Here is a 26,778-nt window from a genome sequence, read left to right as displayed (position 1 = left end):
TGCCAGCAAGGCGGGTCCTCTCACGTCTTTATTCTACTGCTAGTAAATAAACTTACCGAGTTACGTAACTCAGGCCAGGAATGGCTGTCAAAGGGGCTTTCGGTTCTCTCAGCGAAGGCGGCCGTAGGGTTACGTGCACCAACGCCGAGCCGCGCTGTCCATGCCCCGAGGCGTAAGCCGGGGAGCGCTCGCAGAGCCGTAGCGCTGCAGGCAGGCAGCGAGCGGCCCGCCGCGGCAGGGCGCTGTGAGGGAGGCGCGGCCGCCCCCCCCGGCTCCCCGTCTGCCTTTCGCTTTCGTTTCGTGCCGGCGCCGCACTGCTGTGAGAAACGGAAGCGAGGCTGCGTCCGCGTAGCTCTGCACGGCTCTTCGCGGCGGCGCGGGCCGGCGGAGACAGCGGAGGTAACAGCGGGCGGAGGGAGCCAGGCGGCCGTGGGAAGAGGGGCTCGGTCGGGGCGTACCTGGAGTTCCCGTTACAAAGTAACCTTCACTGATTTATCTGCTTTTTTTTCTGCAAGCGTTTGTTTTTCACTTCCTGCTTCCGTCGTGCGCGTCACGGATCCTGAGAGCCTCGTAGCCTTAGAGTGCGGGCTGGAGTGCCTCGGTTCTGCGCTGAAGGAAGCAGTTTTAATTCTTTATGGAGAAACGTTGCTAATTTCTCTCAGCATCCACTGAGTGATTCAGCCTCTTCTTTTCTAGGAATCGGCTGAGAAATCCTTCATCGCTAAACTCGTCGTTCTGCTTTCTGAATCTCAAATCTCAGAAAGTTTAGAATACAGTTACAAGCCAATGTACGTGGAGACTTGAATGAGATATCAGTTACTTCTCTTTGGCTGTTCTCCTCCTGGCACCATTTTGTCCTCTGTCACAGCAGTGCTCTGGCAGAACGCGGGCTGTCTCTGTAGCACTGTGTGAGGCTCAGGCACAGCCCTGAATATTTCTCTACAGAATCTTTTGGTACTCAGATATTGCATCGAGATGGACCGAGAGTGTATGAGCAAGATCAACAGCTACTGCCAGAGGAATAAGTGCAAGCTCGAGTACGCTGATGTGGACATGAGAGGCCCATCTCATGACCCTGAGTAAGTTCACCACGCACGCCAATGAACATCAGCAGTAGGTAAAACTGGGTGAAGACTGCAGTCAACAGAAGTTGATTTGCTGGAAGGGTGGCAGAGAGCTGCCTGCAAACACCGATGGGTGTGCAGGAAGTGTCATTGGGCACAAAGGGCCCATGGGAAACTTACCTCAGAGCTAATGGTGCTTTTTGGGAGCATCTGTTGCTGGCGGTTGTCTTGCATTGATGCTTTTTGTCACGAATCACCTCGTGAGGTGGGTGGATTGCAGCCAGCGGTTTATTTAAATAATTTAAGTGCTGTGGTTTTTATAAAGTTTTACAAAGTAATTTGGCGATTTATATTTCTAAGAGTAAAGGTTGGGTGTACATTAATTCTTTGGTTACCAGCATGTTTTTGTGTGGCATTTTTGAACATCTGTTACAAGAGAAGGGTCTTAAATTGATTTGCTTTTATTTGTGGAGACAAATGCCGAGGATAGAATATGTAGGGTTGTTTCTTGTTTGAAGACAAATGTACTGTCTGATGTCTGTTGTTCTTTCCCTTCCCACAGATCACAGATACCCAATGTCTATAATATTTCCTTCTTTTTCTTTGCTAGTTTGCATAAAGACAAATCTTATGCTCATAATCAGGATGTTTCTTTTAAGTGGTGGTCTCCTGTTGCCAGCCTGCACTCTGTGCTGTCTTATTCTCAGACCCTGAGCAAATTATTATCTGTCTCTCAAACCTTGATCTATCATCTTTTTTTCCTCTCATGCAATTCATACTTCAAAAGGGATTGCATGGGACTAATAGAATGTGTGTACAAATTCAAATCCAATTAATTTCACTTTTACATTTTTTTTTTGTACTCTTATATTAAAAATATAATTCAACCTGCTGCCTTGTATTTGTGGGTGATGTGAACTATGATAGTGTTATCTAGGAAAATCCTGTATGGCTCAGGCTCTTCTGAGTAGAATGCAGTGTTGGGCTGCCATAATAAGCTGACCCTATCAGGTGCCTCTGACACTCATTCTCAACAGACAGAATCGGAGGAGCAAAAGTGAGGAAAAACTGGGGAGTTAAGAAAACTGAGGCAAACTCTATGTGCAAGCAAAGCAAAATAAGGAATTCACTCACTGCTTCCAATCAGCAGGCAGATTATTAGTCAATCCCAAGAAAGTAGGTCTTCATCACACTATTGGCTGCTTGGACCCACTTCATCCTCCTGTCTTTCAACTTTTTTTGCTGAGTCATACGGTATGAGCTGGGATAGACTTTGGTCAGTTGGGGTCAGCTGTCCCCTCCTAACTCCTTGTGCACCCCAGCCTCCTTACCGGCAGGGTAGAGTGAGAAGCTGAAAAGGCTTTGATAAACTGCAAACATTACTCAGCAAAAGCTACCTTGCCTTGTAACGATGATGACCTCATGCATTCTTTAAGAATTTTGCTTTTAGAAACACTACTAGAACTAGTATAGAACATGCAGTTGTGGTTAGGAAGATGTTTTTTAAAATCTTTACTATAAGGAACTATGGTAACTAGGAGTCAGATATAATAAAAACACATGATATGGTATGGATATGGGCATTTCTTCCTTGATTGTTTCTTTTCCACCATGATAATCTTTCCAACTATAGCACCTGTAAAGTAACATCTTAACTGCGCTACTCTTCCAGCTGTACAAGCAGGCACGTTTTTTGTGCTCACTGCAGGCACTACTGGAAGGTAAGCATAGTGTCATTTCTGAAGGCACAAAATCAAATTTAGCTAATCTTTAGCATTCTCATACACATCTCAGCACCATAAAACTATGAATGCTCAGATACCCCCACAGCTAATTTAGTGCTTTGTACATATTGAAACTACATCTGAAGAAGTTTTAAAATACATTTGAGACAAAACTTACCGATGTTACAGGGAAGTTTCCTTTATTGCAGGTTTACAGTTGTGGTTAGAATAGATGGTAAAGAGTATGGTGCAGGCACTGGTAAAAGTAAGAAGGATGCAAAAGCAGCAGCAGCAAAAAAAACGTGGGACATGATTGTACAAAAGGTGAGCGAGCTGTATGATTTATGTTTATTTTGCTAACAGTGGTTGAAAATGAATCTCTGAAAGTAGCAAAGAAGTTATCATTGTTTAATTTAGAAGAGATTCCAGTTACTTATGTTGGTTTTGTTTTGTCGTATTCACTGTTTTTCTACTTGTTATTTTACCACTTAATTGTGTTTATTATTCTACTATAGGGTAATATCAAGAGTACTCCTTTTTGTTTGTTTGTTTTTTGTTATAGAGAGATGAGGTAATTCATTTGTCTTTAAGCTGCCTTAGCATATCCAGAGTGGACAGCGTTCCTTTACTATCTTGGCAGCTCTTCTGTATGCAAAGTCCTTGGAACACATACAAGCTACTATTCAGTGTGTGTTGCCATTTTCTCTTAAAATGGTTTACTTTCACTTGATCTGATTAATTCTTCTTGCCATTATGTTCTTTACGGTACAACTGGTTCTATATTGTCTTGATTTATTTACATTTGTAAATATGTTGATTTTTACGTGCACAGGAGCAGTTGCGGCCCCTGCAGCAGCAGCAGCTTCCTGTTGGCACCCCTTTTCTTGGTTCTGGTCCTTACATTTTTATGAGACATTACACTGCTTGTTCCCCGCCTTTTGCTAAAAGAGGTGGCAGATACACTATTAGGTTGTTACACACCCTGTTGAAATGCTTTGAAAACTTATGATTGTTCTGAAATTCAAAATTGTAATGATTCTGGCTTGTGGTGACTGTCCTCTGTCATGTCCAAAGTTGCACAACAATACAAACTTGAAATTTCTTAAAAGTGTTTTGGAACGCTGGCAAACCTTGCAGCTGTATTAGTTCTCATGTGCAGCATATATTAAACTACTTACTAAGCTGAAGCTTTTAAGTTATCTATTGTATTTGCCTTATAGCAAGATAGTCCTTCGAGTGTGCATGCTCCAGATCTAGTGACATCTCCTCCATCTGCGGATGTGCTACCTCCATTTGACTACGTCAGCCTGCTAAATAAGTACTCACAAAAGACATTGCAGCTAGTTGACTACAACAACATAAACCGTTTTGGAGACGCCCATGCTCCAATGTAAGATGTACTTAGTGTTCTTTCTTGCTTTTAATACTACTTTGCATTTTCTAACTTGTCATTAGGTAAAAGCAAAGATTGATGGGAGCAGGGGGATACCATTAGGAAGACTGATTTTAATGCAAGGGATGGTACAAAACAGTCTGAGGCTAATGGGATTGTCAGTGCTGCTCCAAGGAACACTATGGGTTCAGAAGCGTATCTGAAATGCTTGTACACCAATGCATGCAGTATGAGGAATGAACAGGATGAACTGCAAGCTTTGGTCTTCTCCCAAAGCTGTGATCATCAAGACTCAGTGGGATAAGTGCTGTGACTGGATTGCTGGAACAGAGTGCTATTGGCTGTTCAGAAGGGCAGGGCATAAGAGGATAGGCTAAGAGGACTGAGTCTGTTCAGCTAGGAGAAGAGTTGGACTGATACCCCATTTGGAGTAGTGTGTCCAGGCCTAAGGTCCCCAATACAAGAAAGATGTGGAGCTGTTGGAGCAGATCCAGAGGAGGGCCATGAGGATGATCAGGTATTAGAAGGAAACTTTTACTCAGAGGGCGTTAAGGCTCTGGCACAGCTGCCAAGAGAAGCTGTGGGTGTATATCCCTGCAGGGTCTCAAGGTTGGGTTGGATGGGGCCCTGGGCAGCCTGAACTGGTGGGGAGCAGCTCTGTGAGGGGCAAGGGGATGGAACTGGATAATCCTTATGGTCACCTCCAACCTAAGCCATTCTATGATTTTGTGACACAATAAAATGATAGACAGTATTGACAAACTATCACTTGGTTGGTGCCCTGGCACCTCTGTGGACCTCAGCATGTATTTCAAGGACCCCTAGGAACCAAGTGTGAAGAAGACTGCCTGTGTCTCCATACGCACTGTGGTCAGTGAGTTGTGCAGACATTCCAGTTAATGACAGCTGAGGGGTGATAATATATGTGTGTTTAAGATGTCTGGAAGATATCTGCTGGAGAACTTTGTTTGCAAAATCAGTCGTTTTAAAACTTGCACGATGGGTAACTTGTGATTGTGGGCACCTATGATAAGATGCTTTGAGTAGTTCAACCTTAAAAAAATGTGTAAATAAAATTATTTATTGTTACTAGTTACATTAAACATACATTGGAAATTCACTCCTGAAGGTGCATATATCAGGTTTCTTTTCTATAATGTCAGTTAACTGTAGTGTTTAAAGTCATTAAATTAAAACTTGTAATATAGGTTGTAAGGAGATTTTATTCTCTGTCATATTTTACAGGTATTCTTGTAGCTGTACAATTAGTGGTCATGTATATGGAAATGGCACTGGAAACTCTCTAGCTGCTGCAAAACAAGCTGCTGCAAAAGAAGCATATAGAGTGTTACAGGAGCAAGAATCTTCAAGAGTATGTGCTATAGCTTGCCTTAAGACTGAAGTTAAATTCTTTAATCCCTTAAACAAATTTCTTTATTTTGTATAAAAACATATTCTGTAAATTCTGCTGAAGGTGGAAACAATCCACCTTATGTTGGTTGGGCTGCAGGATTCTGTTGGTAAAATTTATCAGGTTTTCTGTTCAATTGCTGGATTAAAAAATCTCACAGTTGTTATGTGTGTGTATTTCAGAAAATGGTCTGATACATGCATCCTTGAGTGGCAATGTATATTAAAAAACAATTCTGACTCCTCCCTATTCTAATATGCCATTTTTCTGTTCTGTGAAGTCACAGAACGGAATTGTCAAGCAGGCTGGCCATAAGCATAAATCTGCTGCCTTTTGTTGGATCATTAATCTTTGAAGTGTGAGAATGGCAAAAGCGGGAGTTAAAATCAAGAGCTGACTCCTGTGGTGTCCCAGGGATGATTCTAGTAAAGCAATTGCTAACGCTGTCCTTTAGGAAGCAGAGCTGTTGTCTGACAGCCATTTTATTTCCATACATGCTCAAAAGCATCAGAAATTGAATACTGATCCCAAATCAAGCTGTTAACAACTGCCACTTAGGACCTTCCTCTTAGAAGGGTATGTTTTTGTAGCAGGGATTCTTTAAGTGATTTTTTTTCAACTATTCTTTTTTCCCCCCCCCGTTTTTCAGCCGAGAAGTGAAAACTCTAGTTCTCTGTTTTGTGAACTTAGTAATTCCGCTGGAGGGCAGAGTCAGTCTGAGTCATGGTAAGTTGGGTTCACTGGTACTATGACAATAATACAAAACATTTACTGATTTTTAGGGGCTCATGTGATCTGATCCAAAAATACTGTCATAGTTTCTTTACTGAATAGTTCTACCACATTTTTACTGCAACATAAAATGAATAAAGATTCTCCTACCAGCAGTGTTATTTCATGACGTTTCTAACATTTGTTCTTCTATTGTGACACATTTGTGAACGTAGTATAACTCTTTCAGTACTTTTCTGTACTCAACAGTGATTTCTTTTATTTATTTTTTCCTTTTTTATTCTTCGTAAATCTTCATCTCTTCTGAAGAGAAAATTTGCTTACAAAAGTAAACGAGCATGTATAATCTTTTGTTTGCAATTTCAGAATCTTATGTCAAGCCTTTAATGCCTAGCAGTTAATTTGACAGTAACACCATTACCACTTTGACATTCTTTGTGGCAATGTAAAGCAGTGTATTCTTAGCTGGCTGCACTGCTTTGAAATAAACACCTCTATTTCATTTGTTTAATTAAAGGATGTCATACTTTTTAGATTTTGTAGAAATGGAGGAGTATATTATAATGTTACTGTTTTTACTGGCTCTCCTGATAAAGTTTTGCAGTTTAAAACAGTTAAGACTGTTCACATACTTTCACAGGTCTTTTAAATAAAAGCTGGCTTTATTTCTATGCTTCATTTTTCACTGCAGAAAGTTTGTTGTTTTTGTTCATGATTACATACTTTCACTTAAAATCGGATTTGTTATTTTCCATAACAGTGAAATTACCTTTAGAGACTCAGCTACAAACTTGACAGAAAAAGCAAAAGACATGTCACTATCTGAAGAGCCTACAAATTCTCGGGTATAGTATAAAAATAGTCTTCATAATTACATTTTAGTCTCTCAATAGAGCAAGAATTGCAGAATATCCTGAGTTGGAAGGGACAGTCCTCAAGGATCAAGTCCAGCTCCTGGATCATATAGCACCACCTAAATTCAAACGCTGTATCTGCTCTGAGCAGCCTGTTCTAGTGCCGGACCACCCTCTGGTGAAGAACGTTTACCTAATCCCCAGCCTGACCTGATACACTCCTGAGGCAGCTCCGTGCCTTACTCAGGGGTTCTGTTGCTGTCTCACAGAGCTCAGCGCTGCCCCTCTGCTCCCTGTTAGGAGCTGCAGCCACCATGAGGCCTCCCCTCAGCTCCTCTACTTTGGGCTGAGCAAACCAAAGAACGTTAGCTGCTCCGCACACGTCTTGCCCTACAGACTTTTCACCATCTCTATTGCCTTCCCTTGGACATGTCACTCTGAAAATAATGCCTCCTGTTTATTTTCACAGAAACTGCTACAGGTAGTGCAACTGTGCTCTATCTGATGGAGCAAATTCTCAGTTACGAAACTGTTTTCCAATACAGTCACCATCATTAGCTGCATTTGTGCCAGCAGTGAACTAGAGCCTGCATGCCATACTTGTAAAAATCTGCACCAGTAGAGGGGACCACTGCCTTTGTCACTAGTGCTGAAACGCACCACCCACCACCCCATTGTGCTTATATCCATGGTTTGGTCTCCAGAAATGTCCAGCAAGCATCAGTGAATGCCAATGGGTGCAATTTTTTTTCCACATGGAAGAACTGAATTAACACATTTGCTTTGTATGTGCTTCCATGTCAGATGCCGTTTTGTCAGACTGCCCCTCTGCTGTCATTTGTCACATGGCAACAAAATTTAATGGAATACTGTCAAAAAGGTTCAACCTCTACTGTTGTACCATCAACATCTGCTTCTGATGCCATGGGCCAACATAATAAAATAAGAGGTATTACTTTTGGAGCAGCCCTTGCAGTTTGATGTCCTTCATATATCATGGCACTCAAAACTGCACCCAGCGCTGGAGGTGAGGCTGCACAGAGCAGAGCAGGACAATCCCTCTCCTCGCCTGATGGTAGAGCTGGGCCAGAGGCGCCCCAGGGTACAGTTGGCCCTTTGGGCTGACAGTACACTGCTGACTCAGATTCAACTTGCTAACAACCAGAACCCCCAGATCCCTTTCTGTGGAGTTGCTCTCAAGCATTTTTTCTCCCAGACTGTACGCAGATCCAGAGTTACCCTGTGACAGGTGCAGGATCCAGCACTTGCTCTTGTTAAATTGTCCAATCCTTAAATTCTAAAGATTTTTCTGCAAGGCCTCTCTACCTTCGAGGGAGTCAATAGGTCCTAATTTACAGAAGGATCACAGGACTTTACTTCGAGTCCTGCGTGTAGTTCATATTTGAATTCTACTTTTTTTTTTTTTAATAAATATAAGACATTAATGCATTTGTAGGTAAATCTCGTATACTTTTACAGTCACGTTTTAACCTAAATGCAGTAAAAATATCCAGGCTATCTAATTTGACTTTGTTTCTTTTTTTCTGTAGAGAAATGTGCCATGTTCTGCTATAAAATCCAAAAGGTATGTGTGTATTTCTAGATTGCACCATTCATAAACTATATTTAAACCTACTGTAGTGGGTTTGTTGTTTTTTTTTTTGTATCCAACAAGTAAGTGCCACTTTTGGTTGGTATGTTTCTTTTCTCTTGTCACATATTAGAAAAATGGCTCACTATAAATTTTATTTTTATCTCTGTTAAAGAGCATTGGCACCTAATTTTAATAATGTGAGAAGCGAGCAGGAAAAACTGATGTCAAATATCTGCAGAAATAAGAGGGAGGCAGATGATGAGTATACTGTGGATGAAAGGTAAGAAGGAGTTTTTTCTAAGATGTATACAGCAATTACAGCGTGTGGTGGTCTAGGTTATTTATTTATAATAGAATGTGAGAGAATATTGCTGTAAATGTCATCTTCAAAGAAAATTGATATTTGAGATTTGTTTTTTGGAAATTTTAAATGTGCTGTGACAACTGACTTGCAATGATATTTAATGCTTACAAACAAGAGCGATTTGTGTGAGGATGAGAGGGAAAGTATCCTTCCAGCTTTCAAACAAAATTTCAACTGAAGCACAGCAGATAACATTGTCTTCTACTGGCACAGTGGTTATGGAATCATAGAATCACAGAATGGCCTGGGTTGAAAAGGACCACAATGATCATCCAGTTTCAACCTCCCTGCTATGCGCGGGGTCACCAACCAGCAGACCAGGCTGCCCAGAGCCACCTCCAGCCTGGCCTTGAATGCCTCCAGGGATGGGGCATCCACAGCCTCCTTGGGCAACCTGTTCCATTGCATCACCACCCTCTGTGTGGAAAATCTTCCTCCTAATATTCAACCTAAACCTCCCCTGTCTCAGTTTAAAACCATTCCCCCTTGTCGTATCACCATCCACCCTCATAAACAGTCATGCCCCCTCCTGTTTATATGCTCCCTTCAAATACTGGAAGGCTACAATGAGGTCTCCCCAGAGCCTTCTCTTCTCCAGTCTAAACAAGCCCAGTTCACTCAACATTTCTTCATAGGAGATGTGTAGAGAGATGTAGGTTACAAAGGTTAACCATAACATTAATAAAAGAAAATCTATCAGATATGCTGGTTTATGGCAGCCTATTATTGGTATTCTTCTTGATTCATCAAATTGCCTCCTTGTTATTGTCTATTATCTGAAATATTAGCAAATAATATTTTTATTTCTCTTGTTGTACTGTGGGAAAAGTTCTTCATCCATACACTTACTAAAGATGGAATAGCTCATGATTAGTTGGACTTGCCATCTACCTGGATTAAAACAAAAAATTGAAAGGATAGGGAGATGATATGAATTTGTCATCTTTTTTATCCACAGAATAGTTGAGGTTGGAAGTGATTTAAGGAGATCATCTCATACAATCCTCTGCTTGGGCAGGGTTATCTAAACAGACTGCCCGGCATGATGTCCTGACAGGTTTTGAATATGTTTGAGGCGGAGAGTTTGCTACATCTTTGGGCAGCCTGTTCCAGTGCTTGGTTACCATCAGAGTAAAAAAGTATTCCCTAATGTTTAGATGATGACTCTTGCATTCACTTTGTTCCCATTGTCTCGTCCTGGCACTGGGTACCACTGAAAAGAACTTGCTTCCATCTTCTTTGCACCCTTCCTTCAAGTATATATATGTGTGATATCTATAAATATGGGATTTCCCCCTGAGCTTTTTCTTCTCAAGGCTCTCAGTCCCAGCTTTCTTAGCCTTTTCCCAATTATCATGTTAGAAGAGAGGGTGTTTCTCAAGTTCAAATTACTTGGAAGAATACTAGGACCTAATTCTTAGAAATATTTTTGTGTTCTCTGTGGTCACTACTAATGCGAGGAGTTGATCTCCTTCTGCCTGGAGCAGGACCAAACTTAAGCTCAGAATCTGGATGAGTCTCTTATCCGTAGGTGTAGGCACTCAGATGAAGTACTGTGGGGTTTTTTGTACAAATTTTGAAATATTTACTAGAAGTAGGATTGGCATCCATTCGTTCACATTTCAGACGAGAGCTGTAACTACTGATTTTAGAGCTGAGTTCCCTTGTGGGTTTTTTTTTAAGAGTGATTCATACCTTTGTATGTATTGACTGATTGCGGGACAGTGACATTTCAGCAGATGTATTAGTCGTATCAAGACTGTTCTTTTACCTTGTAAATTTAGTGTTAATTAATCTTCAATTGGAGAACTCAATCTCTCTCTCTCTCTTATTTTTAAGATTTCGTCGGGAGTATAAAAATATAGAGCCTATTGGTAAAGGTGGTTTTGGGAATGTTTTTAAAGCAACATCAAGGACTGATGAGAGAACCTATGCAGTCAAACGAGTTGAGTTAATAAAGTAAGGATTGCATATCTGTGTTGTTTTTGTTGTTGTTCGCTTGTTTTTCTTTTATGACATCCTTAATCAAGTTTCTCATTATTTAGTTCTGTTATCTTTTTAGTAGTCTGTGGAACATTTAAGTGACTTTCATTATTGTCTTTCTGATAGATTGTTTATTTCTACATTAGGCTGAAAAGCACATGCAACTCTTCATTTTTGCATGCACTGGAATTATTTTAGGTGCAGCTGTAAGAAAGCAGATTTAGTAAGCTCTGCTTTCTCTGAACCCACTTGTACAGAATTTAATGAATTCTATTTAATACTGTAGTATGTGTTTAAAGCAAATTTGCTGCTTAATAAAAACATTGCAAGCAGCAATGTTACTTCTGACAGGACATCTTGTCTGAAAATCTACTTATCCATAATTCATAATGACTATAGTTAGGGGAAATGTATAAAAATGAAAGTAATACATTTTGTGGTATGTAATTGAAAAACACTTCACACATAATATGTAAGATTGACACCTTGTCCTTTACAAATCTCCACACAGAATAATGATATCAATTTTTTAAAAGGTAATTTTCTGTAACTGGTACCTGGTTGAATACTTCAACAGCAGCTGAAAAACTTGCACTTCTTTTCAGTAATCTATCCAGAAAGTTTCTAGTAATTCCCTATGAAATAGCTAACTTAAATTTGGAAATAGTCATCAATACAATATGTAACTGGGGTCAGTACTGAAAAACATCTTATTGATTCTTCAGTAAAGACTGCTAGTCTTCACTATGCAATTTAACAGGAAGTGTAGGTCAAATTTACTAACAGTTCATTGGGAAGATTTACAAACTTTTGTATAGGTAAACAAAACTTTTCCAGCATTTTTGAGTGGGGTTTTTCTAATATGGTTACAGCATTTTAGCAAATGAAACAACTGAACCAATGGGAAAAACAGAAAACCCCGACAATTTGTAATTACAGTTCTTACCATACAAAAACATTGTGCTGTTTTTCAAAACTGATGTTAAACTATCTGCTTACCACTACTTGACGTCATGTCTTTCAGTTAACTCAGTATTTCATTTTTGTGGGAAAATGCCGTTTGTTTTGCTTGTGATTTTTTCTCTTCTCCCAGTAGGAAAGTGAAGCGTGAAGTGAAAGAACTCGCAAATCTTGAACATGAAAACATAGTGCGATATTATTGCAGCTGGGAAGGGACTGACTGTATGATTTACCCAGAGTCAAGGTAACTACATGACAGTCATTTGCACTCACAGACTTGTTTGCCATAGTGAATTTTGTATAAGCAATCATCAGCCTTTGTTTTTACAATTCAAATTCAAAATGCACAGCTATAAATGCATTCAGATACTTACATACCTAGTGTAAGGAAATAAGGCACAGTACTTTTCAGATGGTTTATAGTTAAATACCTTCTTGGTGAATACTGCACATTTTGTAATTTTACCTTTCTCCTCTCTCTTAGCATACAGAAGTTGCTGAATCTATAGGAAAGTGTAAGAATGAAGAATTAAAGATATGAGGTTAGAATTAAAATAAAACTTTCTGGTAGTTGGCTGCCAAATCCCAGATTAGAAGTTTCCCTTTTTTTTTTTTTTTTAAAATCCCCTTTTCAGAATTACTGGTCATTCAGTAACTCGTAGACTTGATTATTTCTCTAAATTTGCATTTTAATTGTGATGTCTGTTTTTGTTGCAAACAAAGAGCTGTTGAGAGTAGATATACATAATTAAAAGCTCTTTCATTAGAAATAGTCTTCCAGCACTAAGAGTTCTGGGCAGACAGAAGTGAGAATTTTACTAGTAAGTTAGGTTATTAAATTTTCATAGTTTCTATGGTAAGTCTTCTTCATAGCAATGCATTTGCACTCTTTCAGGTAGGTCACTGCATACAGCCATAAAATATCAGCGCATTTGAAATTATGCTTGGTGTATATGTTCAGTGCATTCAGAAAAAGGGAAATGAAATGGGCAGTTAAAAAAAAAAAGTTTCATGTGAAAACTCAGCCATTACTGTCTTGGAGTCTCAACATCACTCATGCATTTCAAATGATTACTGGATAAAAGAAAAACTCCTCAAGGCTGAAGCTTCAGCCTGGAATTCCACTTAGTGCCCTGACCTCGAGGAAGTGTTTCCTCCTCCTCTCCTCCATATTGTCCTTTTCCTTCTCATCTCCAGTCTTATTCTATGGGCTGGTAGTTAGGGAACACTTCCGGAAAGTGTGAAGCTGCCAAATCCATGAATGTATTTCACTTAGACTTCCAACTTTCAGACTCACAGGCTTATCATACAGTCACAGAATGGTTTGGGTTGGAAGGGACCCTTAAAGATCACACAGTTCCAACTAACCCTGCCATATATAACTTGATCTTTCAGTACATCAAGTTGCTCAAAGCCTTGTCCAATCTGACTCTGAACACTTTCCATGTATGTAAAACATGATCACCCCTTCTTTAAAGGACTAAATTTGAAAGAATATGATCATTTTGTGTAAGAGGGGAAGATTAATGCTGTGCGTAGTGGACCAGAGGTTTGCAGTAGTTCCTTGAGGGTGAGATGCGACTCAAGTACAGTGCTATTTCTTCCTTTATAGGACATTCTTCTACATATGGGGGAGGACGGGGGAGGGAAGAATTGGGGCACTCAGAAAATTTTCAGTGTGAACAAGGAGGTGAAGAGAATCTTCCACGGCTATGTAGCAACTGAGTAAGGATTGCTTGTTTTGGAAAGCTATGTGGTTAGATCCAGTACACCGTGGTATAACGTCTTTTAAATCTAGAATAACAATTAAAAAAAAAAAGTAGATGGCTGGGTTTTTTATTTCTTTGTTTTTTACCACTGGGAAAACATGGGAATCATTGATGCAGTGGCTTAGGAAGAATTGTATCTTGTCAATTTTAATATGATATATATATATATATTTTTTTTTTGCAGTAAGAATTCTGTCATAGCAGTTCCTTGCCTCTTCATCCAAATGGAATTATGTGAACAAGGGCCATTGGAAAAATGGATTGAAAATAATAGACAAAACCAAAACTATCATGAGATGGCACAAGACAAATTTTCACAAATACTGAAAGGAGTGGACTATATTCATTCTAAAAATTTAATTCATAGAGACCTCAAGGTAAGTAGAGTAGGAAGTTAATTTCTAAAATCTTTGAGAAAAGTAGTATTTATTGGAAGTTTAGAAAAACGTAAATTGTTCTAGTCTTTGCTTACTCTATTATATACTCTAGTACCATGCCTCTTTTGATAATACAAGCATTTTTTTTCCCCAATATCTGGTTGGATGTCATTCTAAAATCAGGAGGTGAACTAAAGGACCTTAGAATGCAGTACTTAAGGAAAAAAAAAAATTAAAATAAAAAAATAAGAAAACCCAACCAAAACCAGTAGCCATCAGTTAACAGGCATTTTCAGTGTATTGTGTGTTGTTGGGTCACAAAACAGCCTCTTAGAAGAAGGAATACTAACCATCTGTGGTAATAAAGCAATTAAAAGAAGGAAGATGTGAGTCTAGGAAGTTGTCACTTGTCAAATTTTAAAGGGATGGTATATCCTTAGACGTACTGTGTTTGATAAAAATTGTTCTAGTATCATGTACTGTGTACACATATTTGAAGGCTAGTTCTTTGGATACTACCTCACTATCTCCACAAGTGCATAACCATCCAATCTTAAGAAAATATTTTGAAAGGACAAAATTCCAAGCTTTCACTGCTTCATGTGCCAGCTATAATTTTGCTTATAGTTTTAAAACCAGTCCCTTTGTGAACAAGTTGTTTGAGTGGTGATGTTCCTAAATTCTGAAAATGCCTGTAGTAGATCACATTAAATATTGATTCAGAATATTGTTCTCATATAGTAATTAATTCCAAATACCTAGGGAGTATTAGAATACAGAGTTGATACAGTGATTCTGATCTTGATGCATATTCCATTCCTCTCAAGACCTTCTGTAACTTTAACTTCATAAACTTCTTGAGTTAGAGGCTGAAATCTTCTTTGCATTCACAGTGTCCTTCCAGATGATGTTCCACTCCAAGAGTGCCCACTCTTAGACTCTTGTCTCATGGGCACATACATTCACTATCTCCTAGAGTCCCTTTTTTTTGAGGCTTATTGCTACAATGCTGAAGTGAACCACAAATATACATTAATTTATATAGATATCTGGGAAAAAAAAGGTGTGCTGAATGCTTTGTCTCCACGTCTGCATTTCTTCCTTCTTAGTCCCACTTTATTTTCACCTCAACTCTATCTCCTGCTTTTCTGTATTCCTATGAATCTACTGCCCCAATCTTTCATCTATGGAAACTAGCTGTAATCTGCTTCCAAGTTTTATTTGCTATCTTGTCTGTCTGCATTTTAATTTAGGAACTTTTGTCCCAATTAAATCTGTCAGCTTAGGTGCTTGGCCATCTGAGATCTCCCAGAATCAAAGCTGCAGGATAGGTTCAAGCTTTCTTCATTCTGAGATCCACTTGTGCCTGGCATGAATGAAGCCTTCAGATAGCGTAGCGGTGAGACACCATAGATACTGTTAATAAATGCGTGTGGACTTGGTTATACTTGAAGAGAAGAACTGTGCTGGGCATCCTTGACACAAAGATCACTTCCTGTAAAATTTTAAGTCTCTCTCCCGCCCTTTTAGTCCACCAGATTTTCTTTGAGTAAAAGACAGGATGAGGCTGCTTGGTTTTGCTTTAATAACACTCAGAAATACAGTTTACCATCTTTGGAGTGATAGATGTTTTGGAAAAATTCATTAAAAAAAAAAAATCCAATTCTATTTCATTTCCTTATGACTTTATCAAATTTAAAAATGATAAGCTCAAAGTGATACCTTGAGATGACTGTAGTAAGTCCCAACTCTGCAATTAATCTAGTACAGATAATCCTACTGTGTCTAGGGAAAAATCTACAGTTTGAGTGGAATTTCATGTAAACCTACATGCTTTGCCCAAGTGCATAAAATCCCAGGGTCCAGATTAAAGACAAAAATGCATTTGTGGGTATGACAGATGATATGCACACTGCAATTGGAGAACACTGAAGTGTGATACAGTCATGACACCTAGTTAAAAAACAGTTAATGTAGCATATGCTATTTCAAATGGAGTTTGAGTGTTTAAAAACGAAGTTAATTGAACTTTCTTGTTTCTTACCTCCCACTGATTTCTTAAAGCTTAATTTCTGTGAACAATTAGCAGATTTTTATGGGGAGCACTTCTGTGGTTGATTATGCTTGATGATAAACCTCGGTCATAAAATGTCTAACTAATTGACTTTTTTTTTTTTTTTTAAATATATCTATGTATATGTAGCCTCAGAATATATTCCTATCACATGAAGGTAAAATAAAAATAGGTGACTTTGGTCTTGTGACTTCTGTGACATATGACCCTCTGACTAAGAACAGAGGAACACAGTCATATATGGCACCAGAACAGGTAATTATCTTGCTATATTATTTGACTTATTTGTGGGTGTTTTGCATTATCAACTCAGCACTGGTTGTGTTCAACCTTAATCTCAGTACTAAACCAAGTTGCTTGAAGTTCCCTGATATGACTGTATACAAGTGTAACCTTACTCTGGAGAGGGTAGTCTACAACACAATGGTTTAATTTAGCTAACCTGCTTGTATAAAGTCTGACACTGTAATGTAATTTAGCAGGTCTGTAGCAGAAAGGGTTAAAGATTAATATGAAGATGAAGTAATGCTGGTCCTCTAGTAGGTGCCAATTTCTACTGATTTCAGATTTTGCCTTCAAGAAATGCTTTCCAGCAGGATTTCACAACTGTATTTTCTTGTGATCTTTGTAGTCTGGGGACAGATATGGAAAGGAAGTAGACATTTATGCGCTGGGATTGATTTGGTTTGAAGTTCTTTCTGCGTTGGTCAGTCATCATGAGAAAAATAGGGTATGTAATCTTTAAATAAAAAAATAGTTTTGCACTGACATTGTTTTGCCTTGCTGCTGCTGTCTTATGCTAATTATATGGCAAAAGGAACCTGTACAGCTACAGTACTGTCTCTATTTACAGACACAAATGAAGGGAAAAATGTCAGGCCCATTAATCCCTCTTACTTCAGTTAAAATGTAACAACTGAAGAAACATTACTGGTTTTATTTTACTTATGTTCTAATTATGTGCTGATTAAAGCCTGACTATTCTTAGGTATGTACATATGAAAATAGCAAAGCGAGTCAAAAAGCTAAAACACATACAAAAACAGTTCAAATTTCTGATAAAGCTTTTTGTTTGCTCAGAGTATTGGGAAAGAATATTTCTCAATGTAAAAAGAAGTCAAAAGTGTAAGAGTTTATTCTGTGCCATACTTTTCTTTACTGCTGAGTGGGGGGGAAAGAACAAAGTCAAAACATTTGCAGGTTTTCAAAATGAAAACAAAAGTGATATGAAATATATGGCTTTCTTCCAATTGAAAACAAAATGGTACTTCCACAAAGAAAACAACGTTACTTAAACTTTGCTTGAAAATGTATCTTTTATGTGTGTTTTTCTTTGCATGTTTGTAGTAGAACAGCATGTATGCTCAAACTTACATATTTGTAATATAAGGAATATATACATATAAGATATAAGGAATGTAGATACTGAATACCTTGTCCAAAGTAATTATTTTTTAAGATATATGCATGTGGCTGGACCCAGAGGATCATGCACATTGTTAGCCGACTCTTTGCTAATATAAGCAAACCACATCAAAGTATCTTGACTCACAGATTCATGGTGGTTCTGTTAGTCTACTTTGTCACATTTTCTAAAGACACCTTGTGCCTGCTTACAGCCAACTGCAAACATGTCCCCAGTCCCACGGTGTTCGAAGGGCCAGACTAACTGGAAACCCTAATGTGAAAAAATAGTTGTTACCTAGCAGTAGCGTTTGAAAGCATATATTTAGTAATCCTCAGCCTTGCTTTGAGCTCCACCTAGCATTTTTTGCAGTGACACAGAAACAACTGTGTAATGCTGAACAAGGTAAAAAGGAGGAAGCACGCCTGCTTGGTTTGCCAGTAAAACATCCAAACACTGTCGAAGTGGGAAACTGTCTTCTCACATTGTGTGTGTTTTTTAATGTGGGCAAGAAGATACAAAACCATTACTTTTAAACTGAAAAGAGAATGATAATGGCTATGAATTAGAGGTTTGCCAAAACAAATGCATCACTGTAGATTGTGAAGCTTTTCATCTTACACAGGGACAAGTATATAAATAAGACAAAATGGAGTACAACCAAATGACAAACTTCCAAACTTCTGTAGTTCCTTTTAGAAGCCTTACTTTATATTCTCTTAATTACTTCAGTAAATGACATGGGTGATAAAATGAGGTAAAGTATAATTAAGGAAAGCATACTGAAAGTTTATCTTGTATGAATTTCAGATATGGGAGGATGTTAGAGATGCTAAACTTCCACCAGACTTCACCAAGCAATTTCAAATCCAGGTACGGGATTTCAATGCATTATTTCAGTTAATTTATTTACACAATCATTAAAAAAAAATTACTCAAACTTTGTCTTTTTGCAGGTACCCATAATCAAAAAGATGCTTTCAAAAGACCCCTCAAAACGATTCTCTGCATCTCAAATACTCGATATTTTGAAGTCTGTTGATAAAGACAACTCACATAAAGCTTATAGTCACTAAATGCCATTTTAGAAGGCTTTCAGACTGTGCTGTCTCGTGGCCTGTGATTCAAACCTTTCTGAATTGCTCACAGTGATGTTTATATTAATTACTAGACTTCTTCCTTTTAAGACCAGAGGAGTCAGTGTGCTTGACTGGAAAGCCTACTTTTTGCAGAAAAAAAATAGATACACGTGTGGGTTATTCTTGACTGAATTTTACTTCTTTAAGGTGAACTTTCTTCTCACTAGGTACTTCTTGAAATACCTAGCATCTTCACTATTCTAAAATTTAAAACTTTCTTTTTAAAATCAGGTCTTCCTTGAACATTTAAGTATTTCTTTCTTTCCCAGAAGCTATTTGTTCTGTACTTCTGAAAACCTCCGTTTGTTTTTTGTTTTGTTTTCTTCTTTCTTATAGGAACAGGTAGGGTCCTGTTAATAAGAAATACTCTCCAAGTTTTCTCAATAGCAACCATTTAAAAATCCTTCTCAGGAGAGCACCTTAGACATCATCTCCTATACTGTAAGGTTTTTATCAATTATTATGGCATTGAGACATTCTCACGGATTACAGGTGTACTGAGTAAGGCCAACTCTGCTGGCCTTACTGTCAGCTCAACATAAGGCGTGAGCAGACTGACCATTACTGGTTACATACTCTAAAGATTTTATGTTTGACTGAATAAGAACTCTGCAGGGAAGAAAAAATGGGCAAATTATTCCTTCTGACTCATTTTTGAATAGTTTGAAAAGGTGCAGCTCATTGCTGTGGCACCTGCTGAATTCCTTAAAGGAAAACGCACTAAGACTTCTAAGCAGGAAAGTATGATATGCATTAGAGATAAGGCAGCATATGATTTTTCTCAAGTGTTAAACAGGTTGAAGGTGTGTGGTTGGTTAAAATATGAATATGTGAATTTTTATAGTCTTGTGGAAATTGTTGCTGAATAGCTATCTGATTTTAACATTCATTTGTATGAATTCGAGTTGTTCCCCCTCCCCTTATAATGAATGTTATTCTTCATAAATAAAGCATTCCGTTATTTTGGACTAATGCATATTTCCTTGCAGTACTCAAGATGTGGGAGAAATTACATCCTGATGCAGACAAAATAGCACCAGTTTTACTTACCTTTGACTTTAAAATTGCTCTTACAATATGAAAATTGATATAGGACAAATTTCAGCTGAATTTCCTTTGCAGTCTCTGGACAGAACATCCATAACATCATGGCTTACTTACTGATAGGTAATATTTACCTTGTACCAGTAGTTTTTGATAGATTTTATTTTATTTTATTTTTGTGGTATTTATATACCTCAGTAATACCTTTCTATTAGTGGATGTTTACAGTAGCAATTGTTATTCCCTAAGAATAAAAAAGAATATTAAAATATATTTATATTTAAAAAAAATTGAACATGCTCTGTGACCTGGTAAACACACATAACAGAATATTAGTTCAAATGATATTAGTGGCATTTCAAAAGCCTTGCCCTGGTCACAAACTCTAGAATAGAAAGAAAAAATAAACTGATGTTTAGTCACCCTTGTAAAAATGTAACTCCCCCACCTGTTTAACATATTTTGTCACAGAGTAATCAGTCCATATATATATCCTTTCTCAAACCTTCAATTTTATTATCAGTTGATCTTGCTCAATTGGGGACAGCATTAACAAAGACTGTGGAAGTCTTACTTGCCTTGAATTTACAGTAACACAACAACAAATGTAAAATTTTAATTTCTAATAAATGTTGCATCACCCAGAAATGAAATAAAAACAAAAACAAAAACAAAAAAAAAAAAACAAAAACAAACAAAAAAAAACCAACATAGAAATGCTCCAAAATGTGAAGTTCAACCTGTCAGAATTACTTCTCGACTGCACACTTTTACATGAATTCTGGCACAGCACTGACTTTTATTAAAAATATATATATATGTCAGAGCATACCAACTATACATACTTATCTAGAACTCCTTTCTTTAGAAAGGCTTTAGTCATGATCTGCAGCACTGTCTCCGGGGCAGTTTGAAGACAAATCCTCAGCATCTATGGGATAAGCAGAAAAAAAATAATGCCAGTTCAGAAGAGGAGGAAAAAAAAAGTTGCTAGAATTATTTGAAGAAGCCATCAACAGATTAAATAGAACTTAGGACTGGCAGATTATTAATTCCAAACTATGTTTTAAAATGCTGAACAAAAATGGCACCACAAATTCTAGCTTCTTTGGTGCAAAGAAACTAGACAGTGTTCTAAACCTGCAGCCTTTGTTTTCTTTCTTTGTATTCTTTGCACTATTTTTAATATCTGAATGTTGTTTTTTTCAAACCAATACCAATTCATATAAGAGCAGTATGAATTTTTTGTGCATATAACACCCTTACAGTGCCTTACAGTGAGAATCTGTCATCCTTTTTGCAAACCAGCAGCTTGGAAGGAAACTGTGTTACCTATGTTTAAAACATTCCCATAAGAAAGTAAATTCTCTGGAAAAAAACAACTAGTGCAGGATAGTTATATTTCCCTCACATGGAGGGAATCCTGGGCCTGGATGAGGGCTGAGTGCAAGCCATCAGACCATATAACGATAAGCTTCTAATGAACTAAAAGCAGGTAGCTCTAGGTTAGGTGTTGTGAAAAAATTCTTTACTGAGAGGATGATGAGGCACTGGAACCCCTGTCTAAGGCTGCCCAGATAAGCTGAGGAGGCCCCATCCCTGGAGGCATTCAAGACTAGGCTGAATGGGGCCCTGGCCCCTGCTCCTAAGTGGGTGCAGCCCTGTCCGCAGCAGGGAAGTTAGAACTAGGTCATCACTAAGGTTGCTTCCAACCCAAGCCGTTCTACAGTTCTATGATTCTGTGATAAGCCAACTTGCAAAACAGAACACAAAATTATTCAGGTAGCATGCGTAAGCTGATGGGAATTCTCTTTGAAAAGTGTTTCTGATAATGTTGAAGCTATCTACAATCAGCCATCTGCATTACGAAGGGCAGTAATGAAATGCTATCAGACCCCCACATCAAGAAGTTGATGGTCTTTGATTCTGGAACTCGGAAATGGAGAAATGACTTGAAAGAACAACTTCCACAGAAAGTGTGGGCATAGTTCTTACAGTTCTTATGAAAGCATTAAGGCTGAATATACACTGCATTAAGTCTAACTACATAAGCAAAGTAAAACACATACATGCATGACATTTACTCTCACCTTCATAGGTTGTTCCACACCAAATGCAATAGAAGTGTTGTTCTCTTAAATAAGCAGTCAGGATTTGTAGCTTTGCTGATACCTAGAGGTATGTACAAGGATTCAGTGATTAGGGGCTCATACAATGTAAGACAATTTGAGCTACTAGCACTGTGAAAACAGCTTGTTTAACCTTTTTCTATGGAAAAGCTACTGTAGTACTGTAAGTTCCCCACATTTGTAGCCCATAGCACAGGAATCCATAAGGCCTGGTTGTTGGCTCATCATTCTTTCCAGCTACAAAATTTTCACTGAAGATTTACCTAAAGTATTACCTATCTACCTAATAGTAAGTATATGATGTTTTGGTGGAATTTTGCACACTTCACTTTTTCACTGTAAGTCAAATATGTTACACTAACAGTGGTGTAATCTAGAGGTTCTCAGAAAACATGAATTTCCAGGGCAACGTTTTCAGAAATTACTTAGTGATTCTAAAGTTCATCCTGAGATATGTGGTGGGGCATCCAAGATCAAAACTTATCAAATATATGATCTTGTACATGGTGGCTAAGACTGTTGAGAATTTCATTTTGACTATTTCCAAAGATCAGCTTCAAAGCAGATAAGCAATAAATCAGTGTTTTAATGCTACACATTTTGTCATTTAATTATTGTAAAAGTAATTGCTCTAAGATGGCAAACAGGTCATTTACTACTGCTTTGAAAATTATATATATTATATATACACACATATACATAATTTTTTTTAGAGCCCTATTAAATTTCATTTTGAATCAAGCCATTCATTTAATTGCAAAACTTACACTTAAGTCTGAGCCTGTGCACTCCTCATCCTTGTCTTCTTCATCCTTTTGGTCTTCCTCTTCAGGTTGTAGCCAATACCAAATCTCTTTGGGTGCTTCAATATCCTTAAATAATGAAGGATTAAAATGAAAATTATCTGCCTCTGCAGGTTCTCTTAAAATGCTGCATAAAAATAATTTCTAATAGCTGAGATGTTAGGTCTCAAAACTTACTTGTGTAGTATAACGAAGAATTACTGAAGTTGTAGGGGGAAACTAAGTACAGCAGTCGACAAGGAGGATTATTCTCTTTTTTAAAATACAAGTAAATGCATGCTAATGTTAACTTTTATCAAGTTTAATTCCATCTATGTTTGGTACACATAAAGCTACACAGCAAATCTCACATGAAATCTGTGAGCAGATACTTCTTCCTAAATGCAGTTCTGTCCGTTGGAGCACACTGCTTAAAGACTTTTTATCACAACATCATTAGATGTTTTTCCTAGTTCACCTTAGATGAAGTTAATTTAAAAGAAACTGTCAAAGATAATCCAAGTTAATTCAGCTGACTTTCTTTGTTTGATGCCCCTTTGTCTGTTTTGATCTCAACAGAACTTGCAGGGCAGCATTTACTTCTAACTAACATAGATGGAAGAAAAAGACTTGTTTTATGCTTTCAACTTATTAAGTGGCAAAATTTTATTGAGGGACCTCAAAGGTTCCAACCTCTCTGCTGCAGGCAGAGAGTCACCAACCACCAGATCAGGCATGAGATCAGGTAGCAGTTGTACTGCTGTTACCCATGTTATTCCTTGCACACAGACATGGTGTTTTTGTTTGTCTATTTGATTCTTTGGGAATCTCACTGATCACTGATCTCAGTGATGATCCCCCATCTTCTGAGATACTGAAAAGCAGTCTGGGCATGGTTCTGGACAACCTGCTTTAGGTGATCCCAATTGAGCAGAACCATTGGGCAAGATGAGTTCCAAAGATCTCTTCCAGCCTCAACCATTCTCTCTGATTTTGCTCCCCACTTAAGGAAAACAGTCATTTAGAACAGCCTGACACTGGCTAATGCATGATAAGCAAACAGCACAGTAGTACCAAAGAGCAGGAGCAAACACAGGCAAACAAACATGGTTCCTCACAGAAGAGAACTTCCAGACACTCAATCACTATTTTGTTTTTAGCCTTTATTGCCAACGCACAAACCTTCCTTCCAACCCCCAAAAAACATATCTCACTTTCTGAATATCCAATTGCTGGCAAGCCCTCTGACTTTTTCGAAGGTCTCCCTCCATCTTACGTTCTTCTTGTTTGGTTTTGAATCTTATTCTGTTAAGAAAAGGTAGATAGCTAAAATAAGCAGACAAACAGTGACTGTCATCCATCTCAACAGCGTTTCAAAAATAGAAAATCCGCCAAGATTCTAGATGTACCACTTCCCCCAGACTACTGAATGCCAAATAAAGATGACCAGGACAATGGCAGAGTTATGAAGTCTCCACTGACTGTTTCTGTAGGACCACTGTGTATTTTTGGGGAATTATACCTTTCAGTTACACCTTCAAGACAGAGCTTTTGATAACACTGCACTCTGAAATACTGCTTTTTCACTAGGTTTCTTTAATCCGTGAAAAAGTGGCTCATTAAAAATTTGCAAAAGCTTTTAACCTTCTCTTGCCTTTCCTTCTTCACATAGAAAGGTGCTAATCAGGAGAAAATTAAAATAATAAAACCTGAAAGATTTACCCTGACTTTTAATCTGTTGCACATAAAATTCACTGCAGCAACAATGCTCTGGATTATCAATGAATTTTATATTAAAAATGACATGGTTCTCTGATTTAAAATGTTACAAATGACTTGAGAATTAGTATGCATATTGCTTACAGTGTTAGCAGTTATAAAAATAAATGACGCAGCATACAATTCCAGTACAGTGTTCACCTGCTCTTGCTTTAGAGCTGAGAAGCAATACAAGCACGTTTCAACTCGTACCTCCCATTCAAACAACACGCATAACTGGTAACTCTAGAAGAGTAACCAAACTAATGAATAAGAAGAATGGCTGCTTACACCTTGTTTGGGGTTTCCTTTACAGCATTTTACCTGAACTGATCTGCAGCTTGTTCATTTGCTTGTTTTTTCATGTGGAGTTTTTTTCTATAGTTTTCTAGTTTTTCTTCAGCTTTTCGCTTTTTGAATTCGTCATGACCAAGCCCACTTCTGCCTATGTAAGTACACAACAGGAATGTAAGCAGCTGAAAAGCTGTAATGTACAACTAAGTAAATCAGGAAATGTCACAAACCTGTTTTTATGTTCAGAGCAATAGGTTCAACAATGCCTTCTCCTGCGAGGGGAAAAAATAGGCAAATTTGAGAACAGAGGTCTTTCTCAAACTATGGTTGGTGTGGTACAGCCAAGCAGGCAGCTGCTTTTGCCATTAAACACATACATTTTCTTCAAATTTTGCTTAGTGCAATAGAAAATACATTAATGTACACTTAGTGCTTTACAAATGACCCAGTTGATTTGAGCCCCCTTTCCTTTTTCTCCTCATCTGCTCAACTGCTGTGTGCTTCTTCTGGGATGCTACCCCAGAGGAAGAAAATGATGTTGGTTTGATAGGTACAGCATAGCTGTGCTGAAGGCTGCTTTGTTACAGTCTTCTGTGGCATTTTTCATTCTAGAATTTCACAAGTTGAGAAAGATGAAGAATTACAAGAACCTGTCTGGGCCAGTTCATTTACTGATCATCTACTAGAGATGCACTAAACTGACATAGCAATTATTGATGTTTTGCTTCACTGGTTTTCTATTTCATCTAGCAGGCTTTCCTGTTGTGCACCTCTTTTCCAGACTCCAACTATAAATTCAAAGAGGAGGCTGATATTTTTTAAGCAGTTAGTTTTCCACAACCATCAAAACAACTTCTTAATGCCACAGCCACACACAGACAGAAGTGCATTTAGTGAGCAGCAAGTCCTGCTGTTTCCCTCACATCTTGCAACAGATGTTTTTATTTTCATTTCAGTACTTTGATCTCACCTTTTGTTCAGCCACGACACACAAAGAGTGATGGCTGGGCGCTCAGTGAGGCAGATATGGCTCTATAGACAAGGCAGCATAGAATCGTTAAGGTTGGAAAAGAGACCTGAGATCTCCTGTCCACCGACCATCAGTATCACTCACTAACACACGTTCCTTAGTACTACATCCACACGTTTGTGGACCGCCTCCCCAGGCAGCCCATTCCAGCGACCAACCACTCTTACAGAGAAGCTTTTCCCAATGTAGAACCTGAATTTCCCCTGGTGCAACCTGCGGCCATGCCCTCTGTCCAACTTAGCTAAGGACGAACAGAAGCACAACCTCCCTCAGAGGACACCTGAGCACAGTGTGCTGTTCGGACAGTGACAAACTCACCGCTCTTGCCCAGGGCCTGGCCACTCTTGTAGCCCATCTTCTGGAGCAACGCGAAGCCTTTGTTCTCGTTGCCTAAGGCGCTGCTCAGCACCAAGTCGCGTCGCTCTTTCTCTTCTTCCTTCACACTCTTCTGCCTGTTCTTCTCGTTGGCTTCCTTTTGCTTTTCCTCTTTCTGGAGAGCTTCTCTCACGCGCCGCACCATGGGCATCCCCGGCCTCACATCCTCCCTAAGGATGCATGACCCCAGCAAGCATTAGCCCACCTTTGGTTTTGGCTTTACGTGCTTACAATCACTGAGGATGAAACAAAAACGACGCCTACTTACTTAATAAATAAATCAGACATGTAATCTTCCTCTTCCTCATCCCCCATGGCTAGCACGCATGTCCTGCTCAGACCTGTTTCCTACAGATGCAGCCGATGAGCTTTCCTGCACACACGCCGCCTTTTTCCGGATGACCCCCTTCACCAGCCGGGGGCACGGCCACAACACCCCCCACACCCCTGCCCCAGCTCACCAGTCCAGCCAAGCGCTTGCGCGCGTCCGCCCCTTTCCCCGCCCCCCCCGCCGGCGCCTGCG

General features: G+C 38.7%; 2 protein-coding genes across 8 annotated transcripts; one reads left to right on the top strand and one right to left on the bottom strand.

Moving 5' to 3' along the window:
* Nucleotides 1-293: 293 nt before the first annotated feature.
* Nucleotides 294-19,811, top strand: EIF2AK2 (eukaryotic translation initiation factor 2 alpha kinase 2). 6 transcript variants are annotated; one of them, XM_042809936.1, is made up of 16 exons: nucleotides 294-399; nucleotides 946-1,079; nucleotides 2,998-3,112; nucleotides 4,009-4,178; nucleotides 5,427-5,553; nucleotides 6,242-6,318; nucleotides 7,085-7,169; nucleotides 8,729-8,763; nucleotides 8,945-9,052; nucleotides 10,976-11,095; nucleotides 12,213-12,323; nucleotides 14,033-14,225; nucleotides 16,429-16,554; nucleotides 16,931-17,029; nucleotides 18,515-18,577; nucleotides 18,661-19,811. In XM_042809936.1, exons 2-16 carry the CDS (start codon nucleotides 976-978, stop codon nucleotides 18,778-18,780), a joined length of 1,653 nt encoding a protein of 550 aa, XP_042665870.1. In that variant the 5' UTR covers nucleotides 294-399; nucleotides 946-975; the 3' UTR covers nucleotides 18,781-19,811. The 6 variants fall into 6 exon arrangements, with proteins under 6 accessions (XP_042665870.1, XP_042665851.1, XP_042665898.1 ...); XM_042809917.1 differs by having other exon boundaries at nucleotides 301-399; nucleotides 697-1,079; XM_042809964.1 differs by having other exon boundaries at nucleotides 371-477.
* GPATCH11 (G-patch domain containing 11) lies at nucleotides 17,437-26,752 on the bottom strand. Of its 2 annotated transcripts, none has more exons than XM_042809973.1 (9): nucleotides 26,524-26,709; nucleotides 26,199-26,425; nucleotides 25,081-25,122; nucleotides 24,881-25,001; nucleotides 24,013-24,103; nucleotides 22,784-22,888; nucleotides 21,978-22,059; nucleotides 20,733-20,818; nucleotides 17,437-17,977 (listed from the first exon to the last, which is right to left on the bottom strand). In XM_042809973.1, the coding sequence occupies exons 1-8, from the start codon at nucleotides 26,568-26,570 to the stop codon at nucleotides 20,763-20,765; spliced, it is 771 nt and encodes a 256-aa protein (XP_042665907.1). In that variant the 5' UTR covers nucleotides 26,571-26,709; the 3' UTR covers nucleotides 17,437-17,977; nucleotides 20,733-20,762. The 2 variants fall into 2 exon arrangements, with proteins under 2 accessions (XP_042665907.1, XP_042665916.1); XM_042809982.1 differs by lacking the exon at nucleotides 17,437-17,977 and adding an exon at nucleotides 26,717-26,752 and having other exon boundaries at nucleotides 20,380-20,818; nucleotides 26,524-26,603.
* Between the last annotated feature and the right edge of the window lie 26 nt (nucleotides 26,753-26,778).

Source organism: Centrocercus urophasianus, unplaced genomic scaffold (assembly GCF_019232065.1).
Source record: "Centrocercus urophasianus isolate 14NV4802_14NV808 unplaced genomic scaffold, USGS_Curo_1.0 seq_10, whole genome shotgun sequence".
In the NCBI taxonomy this organism is placed as follows: domain Eukaryota; kingdom Metazoa; phylum Chordata; class Aves; order Galliformes; family Phasianidae; genus Centrocercus; species Centrocercus urophasianus.
Note: the sequence above shows the minus strand (reverse complement) of the source record. Positions and strands in the feature narration are given on the sequence as shown.